General features: G+C 37.9%; 1 protein-coding gene across 2 annotated transcripts in view; it reads right to left on the bottom strand.

The window, feature by feature from the left end:
- Positions 1 to 4,969: 4,969 nt before the first annotated feature.
- LOC111866268 (lissencephaly-1 homolog) overlaps positions 4,970 to 17,304 on the bottom strand; it is an 83,051-nt gene continuing 70,716 nt past the window's right edge. For both annotated transcript variants that reach the window (XM_023855054.1, XM_023855055.2), the window contains exons 6-9: positions 15,238 to 15,412; positions 13,454 to 13,745; positions 12,231 to 12,426; positions 4,970 to 7,288 (exon numbers count right to left, since the gene is read on the bottom strand). In XM_023855054.1, the coding sequence (XP_023710822.1) occupies positions 7,215 to 7,288; positions 12,231 to 12,426; positions 13,454 to 13,745; positions 15,238 to 15,412 (737 nt within the window). In that variant the 3' untranslated portion in view covers positions 4,970 to 7,214. The remainder of the gene's footprint in view (positions 7,289 to 12,230; positions 12,427 to 13,453; positions 13,746 to 15,237; positions 15,413 to 17,304) is intronic.

Raw genomic sequence — 17,304 nt, 5'->3', positions numbered from 1 at the left:
TCAGATGCTCAATATGAAGCTAAAAATTTGTGGTGCTGATTTCTGTTAGAGGCTGAGTTGACCCGAGGGCCATAGTGCGGCTGGAAGGATTACGTCAACTGAAAAATCCAATGACCTCTCAATATGAATTCCACTGGAAATTAAGATAGCATTCATGTGATATAAGAAAGTTCTCACACTTTCAAGGTGACTGTTCATATGACAAAATGGATTCACAAATTGTTTCAGGTTCAGTTAATGTCATAAGGCAAACACGTGTATTATTAAAGCATATCTCCCACAAAAAAAGTCCATGGGTGTTACGTCTGGAGATTCGGAAGGCCTTGGGTTAAGGCTTCCACAGTCAATTCATCTTCCAGAGGCAGTTCATATTCTGTTAGATGCATAGCATGAGGGGTCTAAACTAGATCTCTTGCTAACTTAGAAAAGAACACTGGGTCATTGTTTCAATGGATGTTAATAAAACTTTAGAACTGTTTCTTAAAATACTTTTTAAAAGTGTATACTTCATTTGTAATGACTCTAAATGGTACAACAACAATTGTTAGAATATTCTACCATTTGAAATCAAAGGTAAGGCTTAGAGCGTGAGCTTTGTTTCTTTATTATACTGGGATGATTACCCTTGCTTTCTCCTGTGAATACCAAAACCACTGAAAATAAAATATATTTTCAATAATGCATCTCTACATTTTTTGGTCACATCATTACTTTCTCAACCCTCCAACTAATGATTCAGTTAATGCAAAACTTTTTCAGAAATCAAATATTTCAGCGAGCTGTCTTCATGCAATTAGGATCATGGAACTTCTGGCCATAAGTTGTGTGGAAAGAAGCGAACAAGGCTCTCTTCACCCTTTCATTGCAAAAATTAATCAATTCCATCTAAACATTATAATTTCCTGATTTGATTATGTGTATTCAACAGCCTCACTTAAGGGAGAGGTGATAAGATGGTCTTGGGGTTTTTTGTTAATTTTCATAGTTAACAGTCTGATTTATGATAATTAAACGTCATTTTCTACTGAAATCTCACACAATGGCATTACAAGCCAAATTAATTGTCAAATGAAATCTAGCAGCATTCCCCCATTTCAATTATACATCCTCTGGTTATGAAAACAAGGGTGGTTTATAATTCCAAGGGCTGAAGGGAATTTCTCCACTGGGTAGAAAATGTCTGCAGTGACAGCACTGTTAACTGGCATGGTTTTGCCTTCATTTGTTTCTCTTTGCATTATGGCAGCACTTTATGGTAGTGCCACGGCTCAGACAGTTAGTCGCCAGCTTCCCAGGTCAGGTTGTGTGGGATTTGTGGTGGAAAAAGTGGCATTGGGGCAGGTTTTCTCCAAGTACTTAGGTTTCCCCTGTCAATTCTCATTCCGACTGCTTCACATTCATCATCATCTAACATTCAGGGCTGGTACAATAGGCCAGTTATTGACAAACATTCCAAGTGAACTCAGTCTCACCCCACCCCAAGAGAAAAAAAAAGTAGCACTTTTACCTTTTCGCCCATTTTCCCACGTTTTTACAGGTATAGGTACCTTTCTCTCAGAAACTAAACACCATAGATGCATGACATTTATATCAACAATTATACTATTGTTTGTGAAGATACTTTCTTTTGCATGTCTGAAGTAAGTCATGATGAAAAAAGGTAATACTATCTCTGTGATGGGCCATGGAGACCCATAAGGTTGAGACGCTGAGGCTCACACATTTTCTAGAGAATGAGCTCACAGATGGCAGTGAGATGTCAGCCTTACACGCTGGCCACCCTTTACCCCCAGGAAGATTCCTAGTGCTCATTTCTGTCAAAGGCTGAGTCGACCCAAGGGCCACAGTAAGGCTGGAAGAATTATGCCAATTCTAAAATCCAGTCACATCAGAAATCGAAACTGTGACCTTCCAGCTTGTAGCATAGTGCCCCAACCAACTACGCTACCATGTGTCCCCAACGTAGATGATGTTTTTTTTAAATTGCTAGTGGGGTGGGACTAAGTCCCTTGTATTGTGGCCACTTCTGGCTTGGTGTACCAGCCCCAGATGATGGGTGAGGGTGATTGTGGAGCAATTGGTGGAACGAATATTGGCAGGGGAAACTGAAGTACTCGGAGAAAACCTGCCCCAGTGCCACTTTGTCCACTACAAATCCCACTTGACCAGATCGAGGATGGAACCCGGGAAGCCGTGGTGGGAAGGCAGCGACTAACCACTTGAGCTATGGCACAGCCGAGATGTAGATGATGGTAGTAAATACTGCAGAGATAAGGCTTACCATCTCTCCTTACATGAAACATATTTAAGAAAAAGTGGAGCAAGTCTCTTTTCAATAGTCAAAGCATCAAGTGCTTTGAAGATATACAGAGAAAAGTGTTTAAACTTTTTTCCTTTGAAAGATTGAATATGGAGTTGGTTGAGGCACTATGCTACAAGCCGGAAGGTCGTGGGTTCAAGTCCCGATGAGGTCATTGGATTCTTTTCAATCGACCTTATCCTTCCAGCTGCACTATGGCCCTGGGGTCCACTCAGCCTCTAAGAGAAATGAGTACCAGGAATTAATTAAATAATTTTCCTGAGGAGTAAAGCGCGGCCGGCTTGTAAGGCTGACAACCTTACTACCATCTTTGAGCTGATTGTCTAGATAATGTGGGACCCTCAACATCTTACAACCCTATGGGCCTTCACAGCCTGTTACAGGGATAGCTTTACCTTTTTTTTACTTACTTTATGAAGTAACAGAAACAGCTCAGTTAATGATATCATGGTATCCCTACAGATGTAACTCTACTAAATTCACACTTTGGTTAAGACTAAACGTGGCTCAGGGAATTCTACTCAAGCTTTTTATTAAATGAGTCTTCAATCTTTGGGGTCATCTTCTAACTAGTAAGAATAAGGAGAACTGTTATACCAGGGGAAAAAATATATGCCATGTAGATTGGAGGTCACATTCTGCACAGAAGAACAGAAACATGCCTCTTTAACTCACAGGCTGTTTCTCTCAGAATGATAACAAATTACATTTACTGCATCAAAAGCAGAATGGAAGTGTTAATTGTCCTCTGATAATCACATAGAGACTGTAAGCAGGGGAAGATCTGCAAATATTTAAAATTATAATGAGATGGATACTGGTAAGCAAATATATGAAAATGAGGACAGCGAGAGGAAAAGGAGCTCTTCAGCTTTAACATCTGGGAACAGGGATTTTGGATGCGATACTATGTGGTTGGCAACAATGTATCAATTTCAAGGCTTACTGTCTATAATCCAGAAACATGGGTTGTTAAAACATCCTGGTCATACGTGGCTGGTGTCCACATTTTAAGTTTGGGGGGGGGGGAAGAGGGAGCAATGCTCAATCAGCTGGTCTGAATACATGCCACTAAATGTCAAAGAACAAGTTCACTAACATTTTCAGAGGAATAATTAAAATATTTCGGTTACTGCAGTGAATTTTTCGACGACTAGGATGACATCTGACTGTCTGGAGTGCAATGACGTATTTTCTTTGTCTGCCTTCTATCATATTTGAAAGTGGTGGGAGGTTTGGCAGAGACAGTAGTCATTTTGCTAATCACTAAAAATGCTGCTGAAAATGAAGTACAATACTTCAGATACTGTCATCCAAAGCATTTACAGACCTCTGCTCTGGGTTGTGAATAGATCCTCTTTTTCTCGCTAATTCTAATTTACATAAAACAATCACTTTGTAGCTATAATTACAAACATCTGCAATAAAATGCTTGGAATAAGTTGTCTGTGAGAGATACAACAGCCTAGGTACTGTGGAGCCTCTATGCTTGGTTTAGTGGTCAGATAACATCAGTTCTTAGTATATGACTTAGATGGCTAGTACAAGAAACAGCATATAAGGTAGTCTGCTTCTACATCCCCATCAGACAGGCTCTGTATAACAGTTCACATAAGCAAACTGTCACACACATAATATTTTATTTCTGCAAAGTAATGTGACTGGAACCCAGGTACATTGCTCAATTAGTCTGTATACAACTACATGCAGAATAATCAGGTGAGATGGATGAGCACCGAATGATATTTGTGGCAGCTAATAAAAATATCTGTTAACAAACATCTGTTGTCCCTAACTGAAATGTTTAATCACATTTAATTATAAATTTGTGTGACAATTTATGTTTAATAACCTGAACACTGCCTGGCACTTTCAGCAATAATGCCAACAAAATTACAATACAAACAGAAGTAGAAACTACTAAATTCCAGGCTGCATATGTAGTTTCATTTGATGGAGATTAGGATTTTGGATTAATCAGACTTCTGTAATGACTTCAACATTGAAAATGATAGTAGAATTTACTGTCAAACAGAAACCATTAGCAGTGAAGATTTTAGATTTATAACATAGGATATAGGAAATTTTTGCATTCATATCTAAAAAGTGCTTAAAAATATGCTTTAAGCAAAGACTTACCAAATTTTTACTGTGTAAGATTCTTGCTTTTATGAACTGCAAAAAAAGAAAATGAACTCTTGGGAAAGAAAGTCCAAAATTTGTAATATATCCCTTGCAGAAAGTGGAAACTTGGTTTCCACAAAAATTTGATACCTACAGAACAAACACTGTATTTAAAAGTTTCTTCTGTCATAATAAACAGGAGCTATACTCCTTCACTTTAAGTTCCAATATGATTGTCACAGGAAATATACCATAATACATTATCCTGAAACCCATGTTAGATAAAGGTAAACCTGCTTCATAAGGGTTAGTACCAACTATGTGCAATAACAGGATAAACGGCTTATCTATTCATAAGGATTAGTACCAACTAAGTGCAATAATAGGATAAACGGCTTATCTATAAGAAATCAGAATTTTCATTTCTACGCCCCATCCCTTTTGGCATTGTACACAATACAAGATGACACTGGTTATGAATAAATGGAAAACAGTTCAGAGTTAGAATTCAATGAGTACTATGTGTAGCATCATACCATGCATATATTTATACTGAAATACATACATGATGAAAATAAAGGACAAAAGTTTCAAATGAAAAAGCTTGAAATGTCTTGGAGGATTAGAATTCTAAAAAGTATCCTCTTTTCCTATTTAGTATGACTCATAACAAGGATTTCAAGCCATTATAGTGGACTTTCTTCCCACCCTGGTACATGTACTATACTGTAGAGCAAATGTGATGGCAACTTTGCAAGCACATTAACAGCATGAAGATCTGTACTCACGTGACTAATATATTAAATCAGAAGTATCAAAGACTCCAGTGATTACCTAGTCAAAACATCATATATTCCTGTATGCTGTGATACATGAACTGTTTTAAGAATAACTCTAATCAGCCTTCCTACAATAATCAAAACTGTCAGATATACAGGATGGTTTCTATTTGAAAATAAAAATTTTGGTACAGATGACATTACAGTAATCTGGATGAATTAAATATATCACTTCTGTGAAATGACAAGAGAATAATGACTTAATCAATTCAAGATCACACTAAAGTCACATGCCAGTGTGTTTCCACTCACTCTTCATCAGACCTTTCCAATTAAAATTGGCTCCACACTTAGGACACAAACTGATTGAAATACTTTTCTTCAAAACCATTCTGAAGATCAAACACACCAAAGACTTGGTGAAATTTTGTTTGAATAAATGGGTTGCAAAGGTCAATAATTTTGTATTTTCTGTACACAGCTCAGTCTTATGAAGGAGGTACCTATGAAGGAGTTCAAAATACGAATGTCAATAAATACTAATATTGTAGATCCTGAACTAATATAGCTATATAGTATTCAACTTGTGTTATATCACAAATGCAGATGAAATCTAAGAAGAAACTGCAATAATTACAAGGCTAACGACTAGAGACTGACAAACATAGCAAAGGAGGGGAAAAAGTTAGTATGCTAAAGCAACCTGATAACCTTCTGTTTGTACATGTTACTGGGACAACATATTCAACACACAAAAGTCTGGACAGGGAGCTGTGTTATGACATGTCTCTGTGCATACCACCAATCTGTTCATATCACTGCCTGTCAGAACTGGAAACACTACAACATTGCACTTCAGGACTAATAAAAACACTAACAATCACTGTAGCAACATACAAGCCTTCCATTCTTAACATGGCATGTTTAGAACATCTCTGCAGGATACTGAGTTATAAAAAAATTACTGAATTTACATGCACACCAGAACCAGCAACATACACAGCTTGCACAAGGAGAGTGAAGTAACTGGTACCTATATAAAGGTTTCATTTCACCTTGATGCATTCTAGCTAATTTTGTGTTCCAAATTCAACATCAGTTTTGCAACTGTCATATATATTCATGTTGAGGATCAAATTTCACAATTATTTTCTCCTACATTATTATTTATATTTCATGCATTTTCTTACCCTCCTGTGATAAGAAAAGCTATGGAAATGTGCTAATGTAAAAAGACAATATTCCATTAAGAGCTAAGATGGGAAAAAGAAAACAGAACGTTTAGAACTTATAGTCTAAACAGTTAAATTAGCATATAACAAGAAAACTCAAAAGGTGTACTGTAACTGCCACAATACTGTTGTTAAATAATGTATTTATTAAAAAATCTCAACTCAGTGAATGTCTACTGTATGTTGTGCAACATAAACTATACCAACACAAAACACAACAGGAAATTTGGCAATAGTACAGAATGAAGACAGGATAGCCAAGTATAGGCCAAGGTTCCTGACATTCAGCTTCACTTGTAAAACTACGTTGTCCAGTGATGTCTCTATAAAGAAAAATAAAGTAGCATTTGAAAGTGTTAATTTTCCAATGGGCAAACCAATTTTCCATATCTTATACATTTTAGACTAACATTATGTGCAGGAGAGTTTTTAAAATGTTGACACCATCAGTCTGATTTCATGGCCTTTTTTTTTATGTTTTTCTCTTACAGGCAGCTCTTGCTACATACTTTCAATGGGTTCAATGGACATTTCTGCTTTCCTCCTGTCCAACTGGTTGGTGCAAAGCTTCTGAAGTGGCAATGCATAACACAAAATGGGGAGAACATCTCTTTTTATACCACAAGCAAACTGAAGTTCATAATATTATGTTTGTATATAAATTAGAAGGGTACAGAAACACTGTATATAATAATTATATTATTGATACGATGTTCAGCTGCATGTCCACCCATTCATGAGTTGACCGGGCGAGAGTGGTTAGCGACATTCCCATACCTTCACGGTTTGATCTACACTGCCAGAAATTACATATGGATGAGTCTTGTGAAAATCTGAAACACAGAATGATTCAATTTTTCATATAACGTTCTGAAACATTAAACTACAGGGTTGGCAGATCAGTGGGCAGCTAAAATTCTGAGATGAATGTTAGCCAATGACCATGATCAAGTTTAAAAACATTTCATATCCATAATAGAAGGCTTACATTTCTTAATTTAATGATTCTGTATCAGCTGCAATTGTTGCATGGAATCAGATATGAAACATGAATAATTATGAAAGGATAAATGTGGTATGCATTCACAACATCTGACACAGAGTATCACAGTTTCTGATGAAGTATTTCCTGTAGAAAATCTGCAAGCCTAGCTTCAAGTTACACCAAAAGCAGGCACGAAAATTTTTTCTAGTTTCACTTTAACTACACAGCAGAATCTTCCTTGGGAAGTTGATAGCTCTCCCAAAGGTTCACAAGCACATTAACACAGGTGCACCACTACACTCTACAGCTGGCCAGATGAAGCCAGTCCATTGCCAATTTGGTTAAGATTCATTTTAATATTATTATGCACATGCAAGAAATTACAGGATGAATATATGTGGAATTGTGAGCATGCAGCATGTAGTGGGTACCACCAGTACTACAAAGAATGGCTCCTGAATAGTAGACAGCTGCAAGTATCACTACTCATCTGGGCTTCAAATCGTAAACACGCATCGAGAACCGGCTCTACGAATGAACTAATTTCTAAACGAAAAAAATAGTGACAAATAGTGATAAACAGTGCAAATCAACCAAGAACAGGAACCTCAAACCAGCAGGTACGATAGTAATGTAAACAATTCATAACTACAATGATGCATCCTGCAGAAATCACACCAGAATACAAAAATAGGATCACCAATCAACAAAATCATATCCCACCAAACATACATTGTCCAACCATGAACCCACAACATACCCATTTTCACCAACTGCGATACCATCACAAACGCAAGTGATACAGATGCAACTACCCCCCAATTACTACACAACACCAGTACAACAACAAATGCAACCACCCAAAATAAATTACAGAGGTCAACACATACAAAAAATGACTTCATCCAGCATAAAAGAAGAAGAAGAAACACAGAAAAATAACAATAACAAATGGAAAATAATCCGAAGCACAAAGAGAAGAGAAACCTCCAATCAACCAAAAAGCACCACAAATAACATAGAAACCAACAGCCGATACAACCCATTATCTCAACAACCAGGAACCTCAAACAGTGAAATCACCATAACACCAAAAATACCTAAACCACCGACAATATTCATACATGGGGTATAAAATTACTCTGAAATGATAAAACGAATCCAAAAAATAGCCAAACAAGAGCTATACTTCACCAAGTCTAGCAAACAACACTGTCAAAATAAACTGTGAAACTCCAGAAACCTACAAAAAATGATCAGAGAATTCAACGAACAAAAAATATACTACCACACTTACCAACTGAAAGAAGAACGAACATATAGAATAGTAATAAGATACCTTCATCACTCAACAAAAATAGAAGACATAAAACAAGAACTAGCTGAACTAGGACACAGAGTCAGAAATATAATTAATGTATATCATAAAGCTACTAGAGAGCCATTGAACCTATTCTTTGTAGACCTAGAACCAGCCCAAAACAACAAAAATATCTATGAAATAACAGGACTCCAAAAGAGAATAGTAAAAATGGACCCCCCCCCCATTCAAACAAAACAAATATAATCCAATGTACGAGATGTCAACAGCAGGGCCATACAAAAACATACTGCAATAAGCCATACGTATGCGTCAAATGCGGCGGCCCACACAATACAACAGACTGAAAGAAGACAAGGGAAACACCAGCCAGATGCGCACTATGCGGAAGAAACCACCCCGCAAACTACAGAGGATGTGAACACTTTCATAAGCTAACCACAGATATCAACAGAAGTTTTTCCCAAAGACCCACTACTCCAGCAATCTACACAACAAATATATAACCTTTAGAAATAACTCAACCCAGAAGCTATGCAGAAATCACAAAGCGAAATTTATCCCAAAGAGAAGAAACAACTAACATAGTAGCAAAATTCATAAACGAATTCAAAAATTTAATTCAACAATTATCACAACAAAATACTGTGGTACTAAACATGCTAACAACAATCGTCAACAAAACGAAATAAATGGCCAAATTCCTAAGAATAACCCAATGGAACACCAATGGACTTCCAAATCATCAAGAAGATATAAAAATTACAAATATAAATCACTCCATCCAATGTGACCTGTAAGTTTTTTACTAACAAATCAAACAGATATAAAAATATTTCTAAACACAAACTCAATCGACATCCAACTAATCAGTGAAATCTACTTCACCAGCAGAAGCTACTTCAATATCCCTAAATACAAACTTTACCATACAAACCACCCCGAAGACAAAGCCCACAGAGGCACGGGAATCCTAATCAAAGAAAAAATCGAACATCATGAACTACCAAAATATGAAAAAGATCACATACAAGCCACTTCCATCAAAGCCAAAACATTTCCTTATGCTTTCACAATTTCTGCAGTCTACTGTCCTCCCCGCCATAACCTCGAGAGAAACCACTTCGAGTCATTCTTCCAAACCCTGGGTACAAAATTTATAGCTGACGGAGACTACAACAGCAAGCATACACCTTGGGGCTCAAGACTCATAACAACAAAACGCAGAGAACTACACAAGACAACCCAAAATAACAATTACTCCATCATTATCACCTGGAACACCAACATACTGGCCCACCGATAAAAATGAAATTCCTGACTTACTAGACTTCTCCATTACAAACGACATCTCTCCTAACTAAACAAACGCAACTGCAAACCTTGACCTAACATCGGACCACACTCCGATCATTGCAACAATAAGCACATCAGTTGTACTAAGGAAATCCAAGCCCAGACTTCACAACTCCAAAACAAACTGGGATCTCTTCAAGAAAATAATAGAAGACAACACAAAACTAAAAGTCAAGCTGAAAGAACCAACCAACATAGAAAACAAATGTAAAAAAGTTCATCACCCTACTACAAGAAGCTGCCAAAACAGCAACCCCCCAAAATGATCCAAAGAACCCTACAAATAACGTACCGTCAAGAACAAAAAAATTAATAGCCGAAAAGAGAAGAGCTAGATCAACCTGGCAGAGGACACCCACTCTGGAAAGCAGAGCAAAATGCAACAAAATCAGCAGTAAGTTACAAACGCAATTACATGAATTAAAGAACAAATCATTTGAGAACTACATCACAAGCCTCATAAGACAAGACAATTTCACCTGGAAACCAATAACAAACAAAAGAAAGCCCATGTCAGCATCACCACCAATACACAAATTGACGTCAGCCCCAGGAAACAGGGCAAGAAGCGACAGAGAAAAAGCCGACCTATTTGCACATCATCTACAAGAAGTATTCACTCCACACAACAACAATCAAGTACAAGAAGTAAACTCACTTCTAAATGAGCCCATACAAAGACACCAACGACCAAAGCTCTTTGCCCTAAAGGAAATGCAAGAAGCAATAAACGCTCTAAAGTCTCTTGCGAATGGAATGACAGATTTAGAGTATGTATGTATATTATAATTCAGTCAACAAAATTCTGGTATAAACATACTGTCAGTGTTAAGCGGCCTCCGTAGTCTAGGGGTAACGTTCCCACCTCATGACTCAAGGTATGCGGGTTCAAACCCGGCAGAGGTCGTGGAATTTTTAAGGGCAGAAAAATTCAGGGAACAAGTCCTCCGGGAGGGAATTTAAGCCATGGGTCCCGTGTCATAGATTTATGGCACGTAAAAGAACCTTATGTCTCTACGAGACCTCTGAGCTAAATTAGGCAAATTTCCCGCCCAAGTAGTTTCCAATGCCTCCGGTAGATGGGGAAGTTAGGTACCACTGCCAGAGGAGGGACAACCTCACTGACAGAAAGGGACTAACTATCAGATACCACTGCCAGTAGAAGGCCGAAACCTCACTGGCAGAAAGGGAATGATAGCCAGCACTAGTACCGGTAGGGTATGGAGACAGTAGAAATTCAAAGGGGGACGCACAATAGATCAAACTGGTCGCGGTGCATGGGGTAACCCACCCCCTCAATACTGAATAACTGAACTGAACTGAATACTGTCAGTGTTGGGTGTTTGTGACGCGACAAATGACTTCATGCTGTTTTGGATCTTAGCAAATTTATTGTACACTCGCTCTTACACTTACACAATTCACAATTACTGCCATTTGCAGTGTAGTCACTTCCAGGCTGTCTTGAATCAATTCACTCAGCAACTCTGCAGACTCCAACTCATACTGAATACTCCGAATACTAACTGGCTTCAGCAGCTGCTGCATTTCAACTGACTCCAGCAAATACTAGACTGCAAGTGAACTCCTTAGGCATTCCAGTTTCTCTTATAAACCCTCAGGTGGACAGCGGAAAATGCACTTCGCTTCCCGTGTTTACAGATTGCCTAGCAACACTCGCTGTACGGACTCCCCTGTCGCGTGACATCACAGCCTAGAGGGGAGGGGTATTTACCGAGTGTTGTATAGTGATGGAAGGAGTGGGGGTATGTGACGCCACTCGCGGAAATGCAGAGTTCATGTGATCCCTACTTCCTGTTGCGCCATCCACGCTAAAATACCATGGGTCTCATATACTGCATTTGTTTCATGTTCCTATTCCTTTCTTTCTTTTCTTCCCATGACCTGCCCTTATGTGGAGTGTGTGTTGCCACAGTGCATACACTTTTACTTCTTCAAGGACCTCCCTGTACTTGGACGGGAGTTTATATCCAGTTAACAGAATTTTATATTATGATGTGCCATGAGGCAACTAGAAATATCGCAATTTCCACTTTCTTTCCCATACACAGAATGAATCAACTGTATTCAAGAGGATCATCAGCATACTTACCAAGTGAAGTACAAAAGTGCTGATGAGCTTCAAGTGTCTTCATGCATCGTTTGTTACGTGTGTCCCAAACCCGCAGACTCTTATCATCACTGGCACTCACAATAAATTTACCACCAGGATGGAATACCACACCACGCACCCAATTATCATGGCCCACCAATGTGAACAGGCACATACCTGTGCCCACATCCCAAACCTGTCCAGAAGAGTAAAAATCAATTTAAGAAAATGTGTTTCATTGGCATTGATTTAATATCACATTTATGATAAAATTGTACATATAAATCTGAAACCAAGATATCAGATAAGAGCAGGAAATACAGGGAGATTATCTGATAGCCTGCCACAATCTGCTCTGCTGATCTGGTAGGAGGGGCACACACTACTCACATCCACATGAAAGGGTGCTAGAACTCATGGTGTAGTCAAGAGGTCAACAGACAATCTCAGGTGACACTGTGATGTTTGATGATTATTAATGATGCTGGACAACTTTAACTAACAACACATATGTTGGTGTCAAACTAACACCGTCATTGACGAATAGAATGACAGGTTGACTGATAGCGGTATTTGTCAAAGTTGATTCCAGCACACACTTGAACACCTATCACCCATACATAGTGACACCACAAATGACCAAGTGCAGATTCTTGCACATTACCACATTTATCTGAATACAAGGTGATAACCTCTTTTTCTGAAAAATGTATTTGTATGAATACTAGCACTGACCAACTTGCATTTCACTAAGAGTGAATACTTGAGAATCATAAACATACTGATGTTCAAATACAGTACAACGTTGATATTATGGGAGTTTATAAAATGTGTTTCACTTTCCTGCTCTAACACAGACAAATATGAAGTAATGTGTAGACATATTAAAGCACTGACCATCTGATGCTGCCAACTATATTGTACCAAACACTACCCACTGCATCCAGTACTGCACACACAGCATCACTTTTTCCTACACTATATGATGCATACTTCCTTGATCTTGAATAAAAGAGAGAGAACTATATGGAACCACTGCATTACCCACTCTAAAAACATTATCTGCAGAGCACTACTGCCAACATAAAAACATTACCTCCAGAAGAGCATTTTATAATCTACTATATGTTCATGAATATAAAATTATCATTGTGTTTCCAGACACCATAGTGTGAGAACATGCCATATTATATTTGGGTTAATGTGGTATTCATGTTGATTACCTTTATGGTTTTATCTCTTGACCCAGAGGCAAGGAAAGGACCTGCATGAGCTCCTTTCTTATTATCAGCTCCCGCTGCCTCATTAATGGCAGAACTCGCAACATCAGGAGCCCAGGCAATGCATTCCACTACATGATCATGATCGCGTAGCTCCACTTTGCATTCTTTGCTAGCTACAGCCCAAACGCGAATGGTCTGGTCATTGGAGCACGATGCAATCAAAGATCCATCTGCATTAACGCGAACCATACGCACCCATTCCCGATGTCCTGTGAATGTTTTTACACAGTATCTGCAACAACAGATTCACTGGATAAACCACATTCAATTTTCACGACAATGTCGAATACTGATTACAACAAAACATCCTCAAAGTTAACTTCAATACAGGACAAATTTCCCTCATTTTGAGCTGTATAATGCAATTCTCGTCCATGGGTACAACAGGGTTCCAAGAATGTGTTCCCATGTTCACATGAGCCTTTCACTGACCTATCATGACAATGAATTCAGTCCACACCCTTACACCCTACTTAAGATCCATTTTAATATTATCCTCAGTGAGGTCTTTCACTCAAGTGGTCTCTTTCCTTCAGGTTTTCAAACTATAATTCTGTCTGCATTTTTCATTTCCTCAATGCAGTGCACCCATCATCTTCGATTTCATGACCCTAACAATACCTGACCAAGTAAACAAATTACGAAGCCTCTCACTATGCATTTCTATTACTCCTCCTTTTAATTCCTTGCTCTCAGACCCAAAACACCTTGTTCTCATATACCCCAAATCTTTGTTCTTCCCTAGGGGTAAGAGACCATAATTCACATTCATGTCATCCAGATAGAAGTATGTTCGCTTTAATCACAGATAATGAGAATCAACATTCATGGGTCTANATCTTTGTTCTTCCCTAGGGGTAAGAGACCATAATTCACATTCATGGTTCTGTTAGCCTTGGAATATTAGTTCACCAGATTCACAAATGCAAATGAATTTCATAAAAAAGGTATTTTGAATAACTGGAGCAAGTGATAAGGAAAGAAATATGCTGGACAAGAGTACAAAGAAATGCTGCAAGATGACCCACAATAGCATGATTATCAAGGAAAATAAACTGGGGAACCTTCTCGCCAGTACATAACTTTCTCACCGCTACAAAACTTTTGAAATGTTGGAGAACTGCTGGTTACTTACAATATGAAAATTTACTTTCTTTTAAATTTGAAGTTTTCAAAGCAGTGTTGATTCATATTATGGTCTTTGGAGTTACGGCACCATGCTGTCTGGTATGTGGTTAATAACATGTTCTTTCCATCTTTAGGGTAGCCAAAATACCAGAACATGAACTGGATTTTCTTTTCTGTCAAGTTCTTCATCATTTCTTTGTTTTGCTAAGCATGCTACATACAATTCTTATTTCAAATTTCAATAACCCACAAATGTGGGGGGTGGCAACCGTCCAGTAATGGCCTGAGACGTATGCAAGGTACGAACATAGGTTGTTCTTTCTTAGATGACACTTTCATCCTAGTTGAAATCACCTTAAAATTAGAACAAAGGAATTTTAAATTTTAAAATTATTCAGTGATTTTACTGAAATATAAGGAGGGACACTTGTGGTTACACTTAAGATGTCCAATTTCATGGGAACGTGACTGTTAATGCAGAAATTTTATATACTGATAACAAAAAGAGAATACACACTCAACTGCAAAGAAAGGAAGCTATAGTATAAATGGCACATAATGTTACAACATTAAACTGCAAACAATATTTCCCTTACCCTGTTGCTACTTCCCACATCTTTATAGTCTTGTCCCTTGAAGACGAAACAACGAAGTCTCCACCAGGCATAAAAGTTACACTTGATACATTGTGGTCATGCCCATGCATTGTTTTGATACACTCATAATTCTGGAAGTCCCACAACTTTATAGTCATGTCCGCACTGCAGGACACTGAAAAATAAGCAAGAGCTGACTGTAAATACAAAATGATTCACGGTGTATTTTACAGTGCTTATTCAACAGCTTAATTTGTGTAACATAAAATGATAGCATGATTTGTGAATCATGAATCAGGCAGGACATCAAAGGAAGTGCTCATGACCTAGTTTAAGGTACCATCTCAAGAAATACCAGGGAGTAACGGTGACCAATAATTTAGCCAGGACAGCCGGCCACTGGTGTAACATTTGAACAGGGGATGTCCCAGACAAAAAGGAGGAGTGGTAACGTTCAGCTGTCACATCTGGTCTAACAGAACGAGCCCTCTGACAAAATGACAGGTAGAGCTATAACCATGACTGGAACAGAAATGACAATTTCATTACTAATTTCAGCCAAATGACATGATCCTCAATAAATATCAGCGTTCACTACCCTTTCAGTTACGCTGCATCTATGTGGCTAGGTTATATTCTTCTCTGAGTAAGAATACTGTGAGGGAATATTTAAAAAAAAAAAAAAGATGAGATGGTTGTGATATGTATGCCACATGAAGGAAATAAAACTGTGGACTGGATCCAACTGGCACAAGACAAGGTTCAGTGGTGATAAACTTGATTATGAATTCTAGATTCCTGGGAAGAAAAAGACATAATTTTTTGATCAGCTTTTCAAGAACAATCCAGTTAATTATACAGTATGCTAGTCATATAAGTTGACAAATGGAAAATAATCTAACAACTGACTTTTCCCAGAAGACTTCTTCAGTCTGCAAATACAAAGCAGAACTAAACTGTGCAACAGACATCAGCTTGATTAATAGAAAGGATGAGCTCAGCAACAACTTTCAAACGGCCAGAAAGTGACAACACAAGTTATACCTGGTGACCCAAATGCACACATAACTGCCAGACGTAAGTACATATCTGTGAGGAAGTAAAGTNTGGGAAGAAAAAGACATAATTTTTTGATCAGCTTTTCAAGAACAATCCAGTTAATTATACAGTATGCTAGTCATATAAGTTGACAAATGGAAAATAATCTAACAACTGACTTTTCCCAGAAGACTTCTTCAGTCTGCAAATACAAAGCAGAACTAAACTGTGCAACAGACATCAGCTTGATTAATAGAAAGGATGAGCTCAGCAACAACTTTCAAACGGCCAGAAAGTGACAACACAAGTTATACCTGGTGACCCAAATGCACACATAACTGCCAGACGTAAGTATATCTGTGAGGAAGTAAAGTGAAATAATTCCCAAATTTACCTTATTCATCATAAAAACTGAAAGCCGGATCTGAATAAAACATGACAAATATATACATTTCAAAGCTAAGTATAAAGCCAAGAGCTCGTAAGATGGTGACGATGAACATGTCTAGTAAACTGGCACTTCTCCTCGAGAGCTAAACGAAACAATACTTAATGTCAGGGTCATTACAAACTGCAAGTCAGTGAACAGTAAGAAGCACTTCATTCAGTCAATATGTACCTCACATTTGCAAGGAGGGGTTGGAGAGAATCACAAATGTATGGCAAACTGTAACCCTTTCTGGGTTCAGTTCAATCTTGACATCTTCTGTTTGTACGCTTATAAGGTAACACAATTTCAAGTGATGAAAAACAAACAGGGTTACTTGCAGTGAAGTATGGAGACATGGTAATTCATATTTAAACACATATCAAACACAGAAAATATTTAACAGATAAGAGGTTGGAATTTCTGAGTAAGCCACAATCATATCATAAAGTGTTAATACCACTTGTACCCGTGTATCGCATCATAATTATTGCAACGACAAAAACACTTTCCAGTGCTAGGCACATTGAGACCTACTGTGTATATCACAAAACAGAATCCTTCATTCATTTCAGTCGTCTTCCAAAACTTATTTTTTCTTA

Source organism: Cryptotermes secundus, unplaced genomic scaffold (genome assembly GCF_002891405.2).
Source record: "Cryptotermes secundus unplaced genomic scaffold, Csec_1.0 scaffold1025, whole genome shotgun sequence".
In the NCBI taxonomy this organism is placed as follows: domain Eukaryota; kingdom Metazoa; phylum Arthropoda; class Insecta; order Blattodea; family Kalotermitidae; genus Cryptotermes; species Cryptotermes secundus.
Note: the sequence above shows the minus strand (reverse complement) of the source record. Positions and strands in the feature narration are given on the sequence as shown.